Raw genomic sequence first — 14,683 nt, forward strand, 5'->3', positions numbered from 1 at the left:
TTTTCTTCAGTAACTAGTGGGACTGCCAGATGAGGTCAGTTATACCAACCTGACCACTTGTTTGAGCTGTTTCTTGACCCTATGCTACCTACTCCTGATAAGCTCTTGGTCCACTTCTTGCTGTGCATACGGATCTCCATAGAACTGCACCTTGCCTGCATTGCAGGATGTGCCCCTGCAGCACCACCAGACCCTGCTGGGTCCTATGGGCTCTTCCTGGGTGTTCTGGGAACAGACAGGACTGAAAAGCTTTTCATCAACACAATTTCTGGAGGAAAATGCTATTTGAATCTCTCTCAAACTGTGACAAAGCAATGGAAGCATGCACATCCACCTACAGGAAGGGACAATTAAGACATCTACATCAGCTTAACAGCAGGTGCCCTTATAGGTTGTACTGTAGAACACTTCCTCACTCCCTGTAGTACTTCGCATAAAGCTAAATGTCCTCCTGAGAGGTGGGTTGCAAACGTTGACTGGCATGTCCAACATAATCCTGAAATTGAATATTCACAGCAACACACATTTATGATGAAAATTTAACAATGCTCCCCAAAAACATGCAGAAATACTTATTATAAACAAGAAACCAAACTTTAGTTAGAGTAAGAAAATCATTCCAGCAAACTGTTTTTCATGAATTATGTTTAAATTCAGGGATAAATAACCACAATAGCACCTGAAAACTTATTTTTAATATATATTTCACTATTGTCACAAGCACTGTTTCTAATCCAAACAAATTTGGTTGATCTGCTTCTTAACTCTTTATGGAGCAGAGTGACTTTTTTGAAACAGAATTCTGAACTTTTATTAATTTAGAAAATCTGGCAATGAACGAACTTCCAAGGTTTAAACTCATTCAGAAATCTTATGCACTTCTGATTTTAAAATAAAAATTTTAAATATACTGGGGGACAAAGGACCTTAGTCTGAGAAGGAACACATATTTAAAGGAACAAAAGGGTGGCTGATAAGCAGTAATCTGACACCAGAGAGAGCAGAATCAAGTCCAGAAGGGATACATGAATCTAAACAGCACTTTCATTTTTTTAACTTAAAGACTAGCAGTTCTTTTTCAGCATTGCTAGCAGTCACGTCTTTCAACAAGCAACATTTTTTATCTTCTATGTAAAATGGGGATTTTTTTTTGCTGTATATGTGGTGAGTGTGTTGGTAACCTTCTTGCAGCTGGTCACAAAATCTAAACAAGAGCACATCATAGCAGGGGAAATTCAATGATCAATATACAGCACTCCAGAAATAGGCACACATTGGCTTACACAAATTCAATACAGCAATAGCTGTACTGGCCAGTAATAGCTGTCGGTCTAATGAGAGTATGGGATCATATATACCACGCTCTTGCAAAATAACTGGGCATTGCATGAATCTCATATCTGCATAACATGGAAAACTGGATGGCTGAAGATTATCAGCCACTAACTTTGCAGCGTGTGTATTCCTAGTCCCAGTCTTCCCCCAGTAAAATTAACTGACAGGCAGCTGTTCAAGATTATGAGTATTTTGACAGACTTAACAGTTTCATTACCTACTTTAAGAGAGGGGACATTTAAACTCAGAAAGGGAAATATATGAAACTTGTGCACACTATAAGTAATGAAATCAGGAATGGATTGCATAAATGCTGCTACATTAATTTGCATATAGATGAAATTTTTAAAAAGAAGCAATAGGAGTTCTATTTTTTTTTTTTTTTTATTTTCCTAAAAGAATTAGTCAGAGAAAACTGAGAGGAACACTGCTCTCCACTTTTTTTCTGGTAACCATTGTGATGGTTGCCTTACAAAGAGAGAGAGTCCTGATTGTTACCAATTGGTTCTGTTGTGGTCATGATAACCGAGAAAGGAGAAAAGTCATAGTTGATTCAGTTTGCATGCTATTTTCTTTTAATAAAAGAGAAGGAACTTTATAGCTTTGCTGTAAATTGGTTGATTTGGTACTTTTCCTGTCTGTTAGTAACCTTAAGGACATTTTTCTTGGTACGTTTCTGTACTGAATTCATGTTAGTCTCTGAAAAACGGGTACTGAGAACAAGTAGCAAGAATGATAAAAGTATGCTAAAAAGTGAAGATTTTTCTTCTAAAAGTTTGATCCTGAAAGATAGTGAGTCCTTAGTAATTTGCAAAGTATCTGTATTAATTTTAGACAGCATTATTACCAATATCTTTACTTTAACCTGAATGAAGCATGTGTTTGTCTCATTTATCCGTATTGCCAGCTTTGATTTTCCTTCCATACTTGACAGCGCTTAAATCTGATTATTCAGAACCTGTTCCTGTAACTGGATCTGTGAAGGAACATCTTGTCCTTGTCCCCTTGGTAACAGTGCATCTCTGTGTGGCAACAAGAGTTCATGTAAGTTCTTGGTTGGTGATGGGAATTTGCAGAGATACAATGAACCATATGGGTCAAGTGACGAGAGGGCTGGACTACTGATAGCCATTTTTTTGGCCTGTAGCATGAAGGGGTAGACAGCTCAGTATGGATGTAACAAATGAGATGGTGCTCAATATCTGCCACTGGACCAGTGGGTCAGCTGGGTCATGTCACTGTCCCTTCACTGTTTCAATATCCCTAACTTTACAAGGTGGACAGTCACATTTGCGATCTTTGTAGAGTCACTGGGAAGATGTGTTACTAGTACAGGAGAAAGACTTGATTTCTTTTTAAAACACCTGAAACAAGCAACCAAAAAATTTCCCAAAGGCACACCTACTTCTGCCAGTAACACGTTGATGTTACAGTGAGGCTTTTCATGTATACTTGTATTATGTGAACAGGTATAGTTAAGGCACTACGTGCACATTTAAGCAGGTCAGCTGAGGAGTTAGTTGAACTAATACATAATCCGCTCTGGGTATATATAGATCTGCACATCTGCATGACAGAGGGTAACAAGGCAGTGACGATTTTGCAGACTTCAAAACTGGAGTTCTTGCAAATGAAACAATTTCGCTAGAGCTTCTGGGTCTCAAGTAGAGAAGTACAGCTTGGTCTAATACTAGTAAATGCAATCAACCCCTCTCCACCAAGTGGAGATAAAATATATTTTAGAAAAAAAACTCTAGGAGGAAAGAAGAACTCATTTTTGAAAAGTGGACACCCACAGAGGATGTCAAAGGCTCCATACGGCCTCTCAAAGCAGCATTTAGAAGACTAGTGCTCATTTTGTACAGCCACATGCTAATCTGAGCATCCTGATGCAGAATTTGGATTTCCGACTAAAATTACCACACTTGCAAATTGAGCCCCTGACAGTAGGCCTACCTACAAAATCTATTTAAATATTGTTTTAGTGTTTCAACTTTTGCCTCACAGGTTTCATGGAAACTTGTTTTCTGATGTACATGCAGAGCAGTGAAATTGTGTTTTCTTTTTGTTAGGAAGGGAAGAGAGGGGATGACACACAGGCATATGTGAGAATATTTTAGAGACAAACACTCTAATGAAGTGTCTTTGAAAAGTTAGACAGCTGGGCACAGAGAGTTTATGCAACCATCTGGTTAATTCTTTGACAGTAATATTCAAAGAAAGCAGCTTGTCTTACTGATACAGCCTGTTACCTCTTTTGCTATTATAACATGTAATTACAAGTTGCATTCGTCTTGCTTCTGTATAAAAGCCTGCACCTTTCATTGAATTAATTTTTAAACTGTTGTTGCTCATTGACATAGCTGGCATATAAGCTGTTCTTACTTTTTATGTTACAGGATGTTATTTTAGTTGCAGAATGTCAGCATGTCCTCCCTGTTGTGAGCAGTATGAGTGTAAATATTCACACACATTACACGCAAGTTGCACAAGAGCTCATAAGATATTCGCTTTCCAAAACCATTGTTGTAACAACTATTCTGATTTGTACTGCATAGAATAATGGGTATGTCAGTCTACATGTTCAAAGGGAAGAAACAAAACTCATACCACAGGTGAGCATAAGTAAAGAAACAAACAATCTAGAAATTCATGTAGATGTTTTTCTGTGTTACCGAACAAAAAGACCTTACCAGAGTTGCTTGAAAACTTGGAGAAAATAAAGCTTGAAGACTGGAAGCAAAAATGTCAGTTTGTATCCTTTGAGAAACTTTTATCTAAATACAAATCCAAGGTCTTCTTTTAGCTTTTGTCTTCTACTGAATTGAAGTCTTTGAGTGTGTGGGATGGGGAATATGATAAGGAAGAAAGAAGAATTCAGGGTGTTGATTTATAACCTTATAATCTGTGTATCCTTCTCTTAAAGCACTTTTAAATCTATTTTTGATCCAGAAAGGAAAAGAGATTAAAGCACTATGAAAAGATTTTTCCATCTTTTTTTTTTCTTTTTCTTTTACTTTCTATGAGTACTGGTGTTATATGGATAGGTGAACGTAAAAGTGGTAAGACTTGACAGCTTGTCATTTTAAGTCTATTTCTATTAAGAAGCAGTCTCACATGGCTTCAAGACAGGCTGGCGATAAAACTAAAAAGTGTTTCAAACATGGAATGGCTTTGGATCTTGTGCTAGTTTGAAAATAAAAAGATGATGAGTAGAAGGCAGAGTTCTAGCAGAAAATACATTTAGGATAAATGCATATTGTTATATATAAATTACAGAGAAAATCTAAAATCTTTCCAGTCTCACTCTTCAGGGCACTGAAGATGGGCAGAATTCCTCAGTACTGACATAATCTTCAGCAGAGATCTAGAAACACATATGTGAAGACCCAGAAGAAGTTTTTTAAGCTTTCATTCTTTTTCATAAAACATTAATGAATAAGAATGACAATATTTATGGAGCTATTACCAGTCAGTTGCCCTTCAGCACCTATCTGAAGATATGAAGATCAATGGTGTTACCTCCTCAAAGAAGCAATTATAATAATAAATCACAATTTCTATTTAAAAAAAAAAAACAACGTCACAACAGTTTCTTTCTGGAGACATCCAGGCGTTTAGCTAGAGAACCCCCCAGCTGTGCAGGACACCCTGACTTGTAACAGCAGGTACTCACAGGATTTCTGACATCTGGGAGGGAAACCCACAAAGGAAAAACAATGGGCAGTACAAGAAGATAGGTGAGCTGCTTGCGTGGGGTGTCAGGCCAGGCCAGGCTGAGCGGCTGGTCCTCGTCCTCTTCGTTCTGTACAAAAAAAACGCAGGGTGCAGAATATGTAAGTGGGTAAATGAGGCTAGGGATTGTTTAAAGGGAGTCCTTAGGAGTGCACTGTATTTCAGTAGGAACCCATGGGGGCTGAAAACATCATATTAACACCATACTCAGCAACATTAGGTAGGACACAGTAAAACAGTTTTGGCCAGACTATGCGGTACCTTCCAGAATAGGCTGCCCAAGGACATCAGACTGTGGCTATGCTGACAGTGATGCTGGTCCCTTGGGATGCATGGAGCAGTGTTGCACCTTCTTCCTGGAAGGGAATTTCGCCTTTTCTGTGCCTCTGACACACCTCCATGTTCTCACAGAGGGAACATACCCTGGGATGTGGGCTTTTCTAATCATTAAAACTGTCTGCACTGTTCTGCATAGCCCCAAGCCTGGCCAAACAGATTGATATATATATAAATATATGTGTGGTGATAGACAAACACAGATATACAAGTATATGCAAAGATATATGCATTATAAGCATGCAAACTAACTATATATATGTGCATATATAAATATATGCATATATATAGCTTTTTAAGCTCTTGTGAGCTCTCTTTCCCTAGTGTGCCTCTGCCAACAAAATGGAGCCCTTTAGACTGCCACAGAAAGAATGCAAAGAAAGATTGATTCAGCCTTTTGGATTTATACATAAAAATAATCTTTCAACTTTTATTACAGGTATGCAATGTCTCCAGAATTGCACATAGATCTATATTATACCATAGAACAAGGCAAGAGGAAAAAAATGTCCTAAATGGTTCTTTCAGACAGGTGTGTGCAATGGAAACCCTACTGAGGCTGTGGAAAGATTTTCTAGGAGTATTCCATGAAAGCTAAAAAAGTCCAAAACAGAGTAACTTGAGGAATGAGCAGTAACTTAGAGACATGCACACCTACAGGGCTACAATCTTATTGCAATCATGGAGCCATAGTGGGATGTAAATTAGTGGGAGGGTTGTAAATTATTCAACAATTAATTGTTGAATACTGTTCAACTCTTCAGTTGCCATGAACCTAGAGAAGCAAGACCAGCTCTGAGCTTATGCTCTTCTGACATAGAACAGTATGACTGTGACAGACCTGACACCAACAGACTGAGGTAAGCTCCTATTTTTCCCTTGACACATCAGTGGACTGCAGCTATTTTGTGGACTATGTGTTGATGTCAAGAGAAGACCGTGTTTTGTTACCCCTACATTTTGTGGAACTCATCTCATGTGATTCTAAGATGACAGTTAAGTGACTAGGTCATAACTGCTACTGTCATTAAAAGATTTAAAACAAAATATGCAGACACAATTTGTAACACTCCACAAAGCACTTAAGGGGCTCCTGAGCAGCTTAAGAGGCTAGCCTTTGCCTTCTGCTTTTAGCTTTTTACCAAAGCCAGCAGATGACTTTTAACTCACAGCCATAAATCACTGAATTCTGACCTTTGGGGGACTGTGTTAGTGCAAGAGTTTATGGGGTTACTTTTCCATAAATTAATCCATTCCTTTTCCTTTCTGGTAGATGTTGCTGAGGTGGGAAAATCAAACTGAGCTAGATGTTCAGCTTTGAAATTTGATGACTGAGGTAAAATTTCAGAACAAAAAGGGCCAATGAAGGGTTGATAGGCAACTTTTTCTAAGTGGCACATCTCTGTGCACTGGGGTAGCATGAGCACGGTGGAAATATGAATGACAGTAGCAAAGCAGCACAAAGAATTATGTCTGGAGGTCTGCCAGATGTGTCCTGCGAAACCTTGCTCCACCTGTTAAGACCTTTCAGGTTGTACTGCCTTATCCATTTTCCCAAGACAACTATACTCAAAGTCTAAGTCCAAATTCAAACTCAAGAGTGGAGTAGGGCAAAACCATTTTCCCTGCTACTGTAACTGAAAGATACGTTACAGGTGCTAGAGACTGCATCTCCAGTTCCTATTTCATAAATTAGAATCAACATTTGGCTTTCAAATGCTGACCTTCCAAATACCAGTGGAAGGAAGTATGTTAAACACAGTTGTAAATATAGCTTGTGTGGAATTCAAAGCATCCATTGAGGATGAAGAAATGAAAGAGAAATAATTTTCACAGCTATAAAGCTGTGAAAATGTGGATGTCATGATCTGGACTAAGCAGCAGTGATACGAAATGACTTAGCATGGATTTATGGTGGAGATTGCTTGCTCTATCTGTGGTTTCAGTCTATCTGCAATATGCATACTGAATACGTATACTACTCACAGTTTGTAGGAACTAATACTGAAACCACATTTTTTATTACTTTTAGATGGTATGACAAAAGCTCAACACTTAGAATATTATGTACAATTCCCTTTTTCAGTGCTAAGAAGACAAACATAATGATAATATCATGAACAGGGTGGAATTCAGCTATCTACAAATGGATATGCTGCTGTCATTTTGGATGCTTTCTGGCATTCCACTTGACCTCCAGATGCTCAATCAGAAGCTTAGAATATTCTGCTAGTTTACAACGTACCTTCCACCACTTTGCAAGAATCTGTTTCTCAGGCCAGCTCAGGCGCCGGTAGCCAATTCTATGTAGGCAAATAAAACCTACCCTAAAACTCACTCCCTTGGTATTTACACTGCAGCTAAATAGGTTTAAAGATACTAAAGATATATAAAGATAAAGATATATTTCCCATATAGTGACTATATGGGAAAGTTGCATTAGTTGGCATTATGAACTCTGAAATTACTCAACTGGGTACACAAAGTTTCATTTTAACCTAAATTTAACTGCTGTCACAAAAAAAACCCAGATTGCATTATAGTCAAGAAAAACCTGAAGCTGTATGAGTTCTCCTACAGTTCAATTTCGTTTCCTTTTTTCAGTTCCCTAAGTTCATTTTGGTATCTGTAAGGATGGTCTGGAATATGCAAATGAACGTGCAATTGTATCCTTATATGTACAGATATAAGTTTATTTATATTACAAATTGCAAGAATTCTAAGTGTTCTAGATAGTCATCGAACACATTAATTCTTGGAGAAACAACTGGCAACAGTTTTCCTTTTCTCTCAATCAGTATGATCACCTGAAAACCTTTTCCCAAGCCACATTTAAAGGTTGATCTCTGGTAGACAGTAAGTGCTTTGGAGGAAGTAGGAGAAGATAAAGTAATGTAACATTTCTGGTTTTTGATGATATGGTAACACTGACTGGACTAGGAAGATAGAAATAGCCAAGGGCCCTCTGTGGTCAGTACCTCGCTTCTGGCAATAGCCACACATGGGCACTCAAGGAAGAAGTACTGGATTTTGTGGTACATTTTCATCTTCCACAAATTAAAAGCCAAGCCAAAAGCTGCATTTGATCTTCATTTATAAGAGTTATTAGTGTGCTTCCATGAAATTCTCATTAGCTGTTGCAATTCTTTACAGTCTTTGTTTACTGTATCCTAGTTTTTTAGTGCTTGTGCTTGGGACTTCTTGTTATGTATACACTTCAGTGTTTAATATTATATGTATATTCATGCCTGGATGGGATACATATGGTGCCCTAGTAAGAATTAATCAATAACTATCAAATTTATTCTCTAATGGGCAAACACTCCCCTTGCATATACAACTGTCCCGATTCCCTATTTTGAAGAAATGAAGCAAGAAGTGTCATTCCGTTATATGCTGTCTTTCAGTATCTGTAACAAATATTCTTTCAACATTTGTTTCTAAACTAACATACACATATTTATAATCTTATTTTTGCTACTTCAGTTCTTATTCTAACTCAAATGGTAAAAAGGGCACCAAATCTCCTGAATGTACATCTTTCACACTTTCTTCAACCAAGAATATCATCTAAAATTTATCTGTAATCCCACAGATGAAATCTCTTACTGGTTTGCTCAGGATTGATCTGACGATTTCTGCCAATCCCCCAAGAAAATCTTTCCAAAGACAGGAAGATACAATGTGTTTCAATTGATACAAGCAACACGAACATAAGGAGATCTTTCACCAATAGCTATTTTGTTTGTAAACAACAGCTTATAGCAAACTCCACCTACTGAAGTCACAGTGTAAGACACTGCTTCTTGCAGACATCAGAATGTTGTTTCCTTGGATGCTCACATTCAAAATTTATCATCTTCCTAAAAACAGTTGCTTATCTGGAACCACATCAAACTGCATTTTTTATATATATTTTTAACTGGTTGTAGTAAAACATGGAAAACAAGTACAACAAACCTCCTCAAACTTATCTGAAATCTTGAATCTGCCACTATATACCAATTAGTCTATATGTTACAAAAGATAGAGCATTTGAATTACAAATATTACACTCTAGGGATTCGTTTCTTAAACCAATTCAGCCAAAGAGCTTAGCTAGAAATTTGCCAAATTGTACATTTACTGTGCATTTTGACTTCTGATATCACCAATCAGCAAACAGTTAGCATCAGGTTTTCAACAGAAAGGAAACTATAGACAGAGACTATTTACAACTTCAATTTCCTCATACAAGTATAGATACAGCACAACCTAAAAAAATGCAATTTATTTTTTTGCCTGATAGCGATGTAAAGGACTGTTGAACTATATTATTTCCTGAGAGTGAGGAGTTCCGTACAATCAAACGCCTTACAAAGTGTGAATCAATAAAAAATTATGTAGTCTCAAAATGTTATCTGTCTCAGATGCAGTACTGACTTTCAGTACTGAAACTGATGGTTGTTTTTTTTCTTTAGAATAGAAATTCTCATATTCATTTATTTCACCAGAAAGGCAAAGGACAAAGGCTACCGGAGCCCTACTGTGAATACTGCAACAGCCTCAACTCTTTCCTGTGTTTATTTTCTATTCCATCTCATTTGGAAATACATGAGAAGGAAAGTGAGATACCAAGGTAATATGATAGCATGCAATTTCTAATGAGTAGCTAAGTCAAAAAACAATGGCTTTCCTCTCCCATCCTGGAGGAAAATTCAAGAAGGGAGTAAAATTAAATCCCTGAGCTTTTAAAATATGTTTAGTACATATGGACTGACATCTTAATGTAGTCAATTTTTATTAATCATCTCTGCACTGTGAACTCACTGAAAATAACTACACTTCAAGTGAAGCCTGTGGGAACAAGTAAGGCACAGGTAGGTATTTGCTCCACATTCTGTTATTGCAGAATTGCAGCCTTTGCCCTCCTGGGCTCTTCTGCAGATAGCTTAAAGCACAGTTCCCAGAGCTTATATGCAGTTTTCTACGCCCACGTAACTACTGCAACTCTTTGGGAAAATTGAAAAGGTATAGTTAGTCTGAAATAGTGAAAAGCCAGCCCACCAGCTGAAGTAACAGCTATAGTGCTATGGAGATACAGCCTTTGTGTGTGTCACTCCATTTTCCCCTGCCCTAGTTTTAATGTAAATCAAATGGCATTCAGCAGAAAAAAAAACAACATGGAATATGTAACTAAGTAGCCTTAGGTAATTAAAGAACAATCCATTTTGATGGCAGTGTAATGCAATGTTACAAAGAGTTATATTGGCAAACAAGATGCTGACATTTATTTTAGGCTGAATGTGGCAACTGAAAAGAGTTTTTTTTTGCATTAGAAAAACATATTTTTAATGATGATACAAATGCCAGGCATGCTGGAATATATCACTGTCTTCCAACAAAGGCTGCTCTCATCTTCTCTACCATCTCTCAACTAAATGGAAACGCTTTATATAGCACAAGAATTATAGCCTATGACAGAGAAGGCAATGCTGCTTGGATTCAAATCATCCTAATTTGATGCGAAGGGAATGAGGCCTCCATGGTAGGGGACAGCTGCCTCCTTCAGAGACTCTGTCCTGTAATGCAGTACTCTGTGCTGCTGCTCTTTGATGGGGAAAGTAAAATACACCTTACCACCTAGTATCTCAGGTAAGTGTCGTGGTTGGCATGTAAACATTTTCCAGCAGTTACCATGGAAACAGGTAAAAGTGTGCGTATGTGTATGTGTGTGCGTGTGTGTGTATGTGTGTAGGTGGGAGGAAGAGGTGTTATCTTCAGCCAGTGAGCTATTTTTAGGAAAGCCACTGGCTAAAACGACTATGACTGAGCACACTTTATCAAATGCTTGTTAAGAAGGTGGCAGTGGGTGGAGGGGAGGCAACTGGACTTCTCAAAAAGATCATTTCTCTGAAGGACACCCTATAAAACATTTAATGAGACACTGCCAGTGTCCTTTTAGTCTTCTTTCATTTCATCACGCACACTCACTACTGCTGTATGAAGTTTAATATAACAGAGTTTTCTCCTTTGTGGCAATCTGCTAAAGGTTAAAAGAAAGAATGCAGCAAGTAGAACAAAATCCCCAAGGAAGATGGAATATTCAGCAGGAGGGAAGGCAATTTCTGACAGCAAATGAAGCAGGAATGTCTTGCAGACTGTATGATGGAAGGAGGTACTGTTCCCTGATGGTCTGGGAAAGAAACCACAGATGTCTGTTCCCCCTGTCCCAAGGGGTGATCTAGGTTTTGTCAAAGTATAGAAGATCAGCTGCTGCTTTAATGGGAGTGTTATGAGTATTGCTGTCTGGGACTGATGGCTGAATTTCTGGAGACGTTTTCTGAAAAGCCATTCTGAATTCCTGAAAGCAGCAACAAAACAGAGTTCACCTTGTTGAGCAACGGCTTGGGCTATCCAGAGGAGAAATGAGGTTTCTGGATATCGGTGGACTGGGGCTGTACTTGTTTGCAAGAGAGAAAAGGATGAAGACCATTACAGAGCCTGACAGTGGGGGAAAAATTATTAGATCTCTATATAAATCTTCTGGATCCTCAGTGCAAACATGTTTTAGGAATACTCGACGACATGCTGTGTGGAAACACCCATATCCTAACCCACAGTTTTCAGGACAGTATTTTTTCCCCAGAGGCATATTTGCAGCCTGGTTCTTCTATATGGACAGCATCTCTAATCTTCTTAGTTCTAAATGAACATCTCTGGGACATGGAGTTACTTATGTTTTCAGTGATTTAGAAGTCTGTCTAAACAAACTTATGAACCTCTTATGAATCATAATACAATGTATTTGGACATACACAAATGGCAGATTGCAGAGAAGTAAATTTTATATTGCATTTCCAAATTCTGAAACCACAGAATTTCCTTTAGCTTCAAAAAATTCACACCACAAGAATAAATTCTACTCCCAAATCAGAAGAAAAACGACATTCTCAGGATAAAATGGTGAATACTTGTACTAAAAAAGATCAAAATTCAAGAGTATTTGTTGGTCAGGACTGAACTGCAATGAGCTAGTTCTTGTGGAAGAAAGAGAAGAAACTACTTTTAAGGTCCAGCTGGCATATTATAATGTATTTCTTATTACTTCCAGTAATTAATTCCCTGATCAAAGCTGCTCTTAGCACTGATATCATTGTCTCCGGAGATATGCCACTTCCTAGCATTACACTGTGTCTGCATAAGATCAGAGAAGGTAGAAGAAAGTCACAACAGAGCAATGACTTATTTCCCCCCCTGTAATTCTAATCTTCATCAAATAACAAGGTCTTGTGAATGCTGTTGCGTGTGATTCCATTGTTGTCTACAGTTCTATAACCACTAGTAATCCTGTTAGTTTCTATGAGGTCAATATACTAAACAGAAAGAAAGGGAGTTTGTCCTTCTCTTTTATTCTCCTTCATGCTTCCTGAGGAGATGAACAGCTATAAAAGCAGCCAGAGGATGAAAATGTGTTAGGAACACACAAACTTCACCTTTCACCAAGCTGAATGTTTTCTCTCTACAGGAAGCACACTTTCCTTAGATATCAGTGGGAGTAGATGAGGATCTTGTTTTTCTTTGCTTTTGTGCCTCTTGACCTTTACTCTTCTTATTGTCTGAAACCTTTTTTTTCTTTTCTCTCTCCCTTTCTGTTTCTAAACTGCTTGCTTAAGATCCACCGTATTTTGTTAACTTCAGGTATCTCAGCAAGGCCAGTGTTAGCTTCAGGGTGATGCCACAGCTTGGGAAGGTGTACCAGGAAACTGTGCACAAAAAGCTAAGCAATGAATTGAGGAAAGCTCCCTGTACAGGAGGGAATAGGCAGGGAGCTTCATAGGGAAGTAGGGTCCTAAGTATCACAGAGATCTATTTGTTTGTTACCTCCATAGCATGAATGAGTAGAACATTTTTATTACAACTTTTTCAAAATTCCAACATATATTTTTAAATTACAAAATAAGTCCCAACATATCAGTAAGTGAAGCAGCCTGAGATAGAAGCAACTGTCAGGTTATCACTGCAAGAGGGCAAAATTAGAAAGGCCACTTGGGAGGGAGCCAGCATGAGCCATCTCAGAATGTTATTAGGAGAATGCTATTTTCTTCTGTGACAGCAGACACTTAAAATCCTTTCTTTCAGATTGATGGAGCTAAAAATGCAGAATCACCCCTCCATCAGTTACAAGCTTCACCATTTGCTCCATCTTGTCATTTTGACAATGATAAACAACGTATCCCACCTCTGATACAGCACAGTACTTTTTCAGAGCAACCTGAAACTTGCTGCAATTAACAAAAAAGTTCCAAAGCCTCTCTCATCAAAAGTTTAAAATATCTAGATGGAGATGGGAGGAAAAGGAAGAAAACATTGCTGAGTAATGTATTCCTGCAACAATTTTCCCTCTTTATCCTGACATTGTTTGAGACTGAAAACTTTGTCTTGAAGGATGAGGCTGCTTGACCTTGCTGATTTCTGAACAAGCTCAGAAACCACTTCATTACAATGCAAAATGATAGCATAAGGACATTGCTGTGAAATATGATTGCTTAAGATTACTCTTCCTTCTTTGTTTTCACTGAGCAGTTTCGGTACAAAAAATGTGGCAGAGCAAGATTAATTTCCTTGTTAAGCTACTGAGTGCTCTTAGAGTCTATTAGAGTTATCATACATCCCACAGACTATTTTGCCAAACTGGCTACACCAGGCTATGCTATCCTTTACTGACCTTTGTGAACAGAAGTTGGAAAACCACACTGCTTTGGATTTTATTACTTATTTTACTGAAGTTAAAGGATGTAGTTTACCTTAAAATGATGAGTATTAATGTGGAATATAAGCAGAGTGCTGAGATTCTTTATTCCATAGATTTTATTCAACTCTTAATTAAGAGTAGTGTTCTGTTGGGATAACAAGGATCTTTTAACTGGTATGTCAGTCTGTACAGCTTATATCAACAAAAACTGTAATGTAATGTTCTACTAAGCTCTCCTATCCACGGCAGACTCATTATCATTACTTGATTACTCAGGAAATTGAAAACTATCCATCTCTATTGACAGATACTGATTCTCCATTTCTATTCTCAAAGACCAAAGTTATCTTCAGTGAGGAACTAAAAAGCCTTCTTCCCTCAGTGGTGCACTAATCCCTCTTGTTGGCCATAACCATCATGCCATTACTCCACCAGTAGCTTTGTAAAGAAAACACTTTTCCCAAAGTCTCATTCTAGGTTTTTTTTTCCTCAGTCTTGTAGACAGAGGCACAAAATCGGATAATACAACACAGATATATTTAT

At 37.9% G+C, this 14,683-nt stretch overlaps 1 protein-coding gene across 6 annotated transcripts in view; it reads right to left on the reverse strand.

The window, feature by feature from the left end:
- Nucleotides 1–14,683, reverse strand: part of SLC24A2 (solute carrier family 24 member 2) — a 105,266-nt gene that overhangs the window by 10,983 nt on the left and 79,600 nt on the right. For all 6 annotated transcript variants that reach the window (XM_021380976.1, XM_021380977.1, XM_021380975.1 and 3 more), the window contains one exon: nt 5,012–5,140. In XM_021380976.1, coding sequence (XP_021236651.1) covers nt 5,012–5,140 — 129 coding nt within the window. The remainder of the gene's footprint in view (nt 1–5,011; nt 5,141–14,683) is intronic.

The sequence above is a fragment of the Numida meleagris genome, chromosome Z (genome assembly GCF_002078875.1).
Source record: "Numida meleagris isolate 19003 breed g44 Domestic line chromosome Z, NumMel1.0, whole genome shotgun sequence".
Taxonomy (NCBI): domain Eukaryota; kingdom Metazoa; phylum Chordata; class Aves; order Galliformes; family Numididae; genus Numida; species Numida meleagris.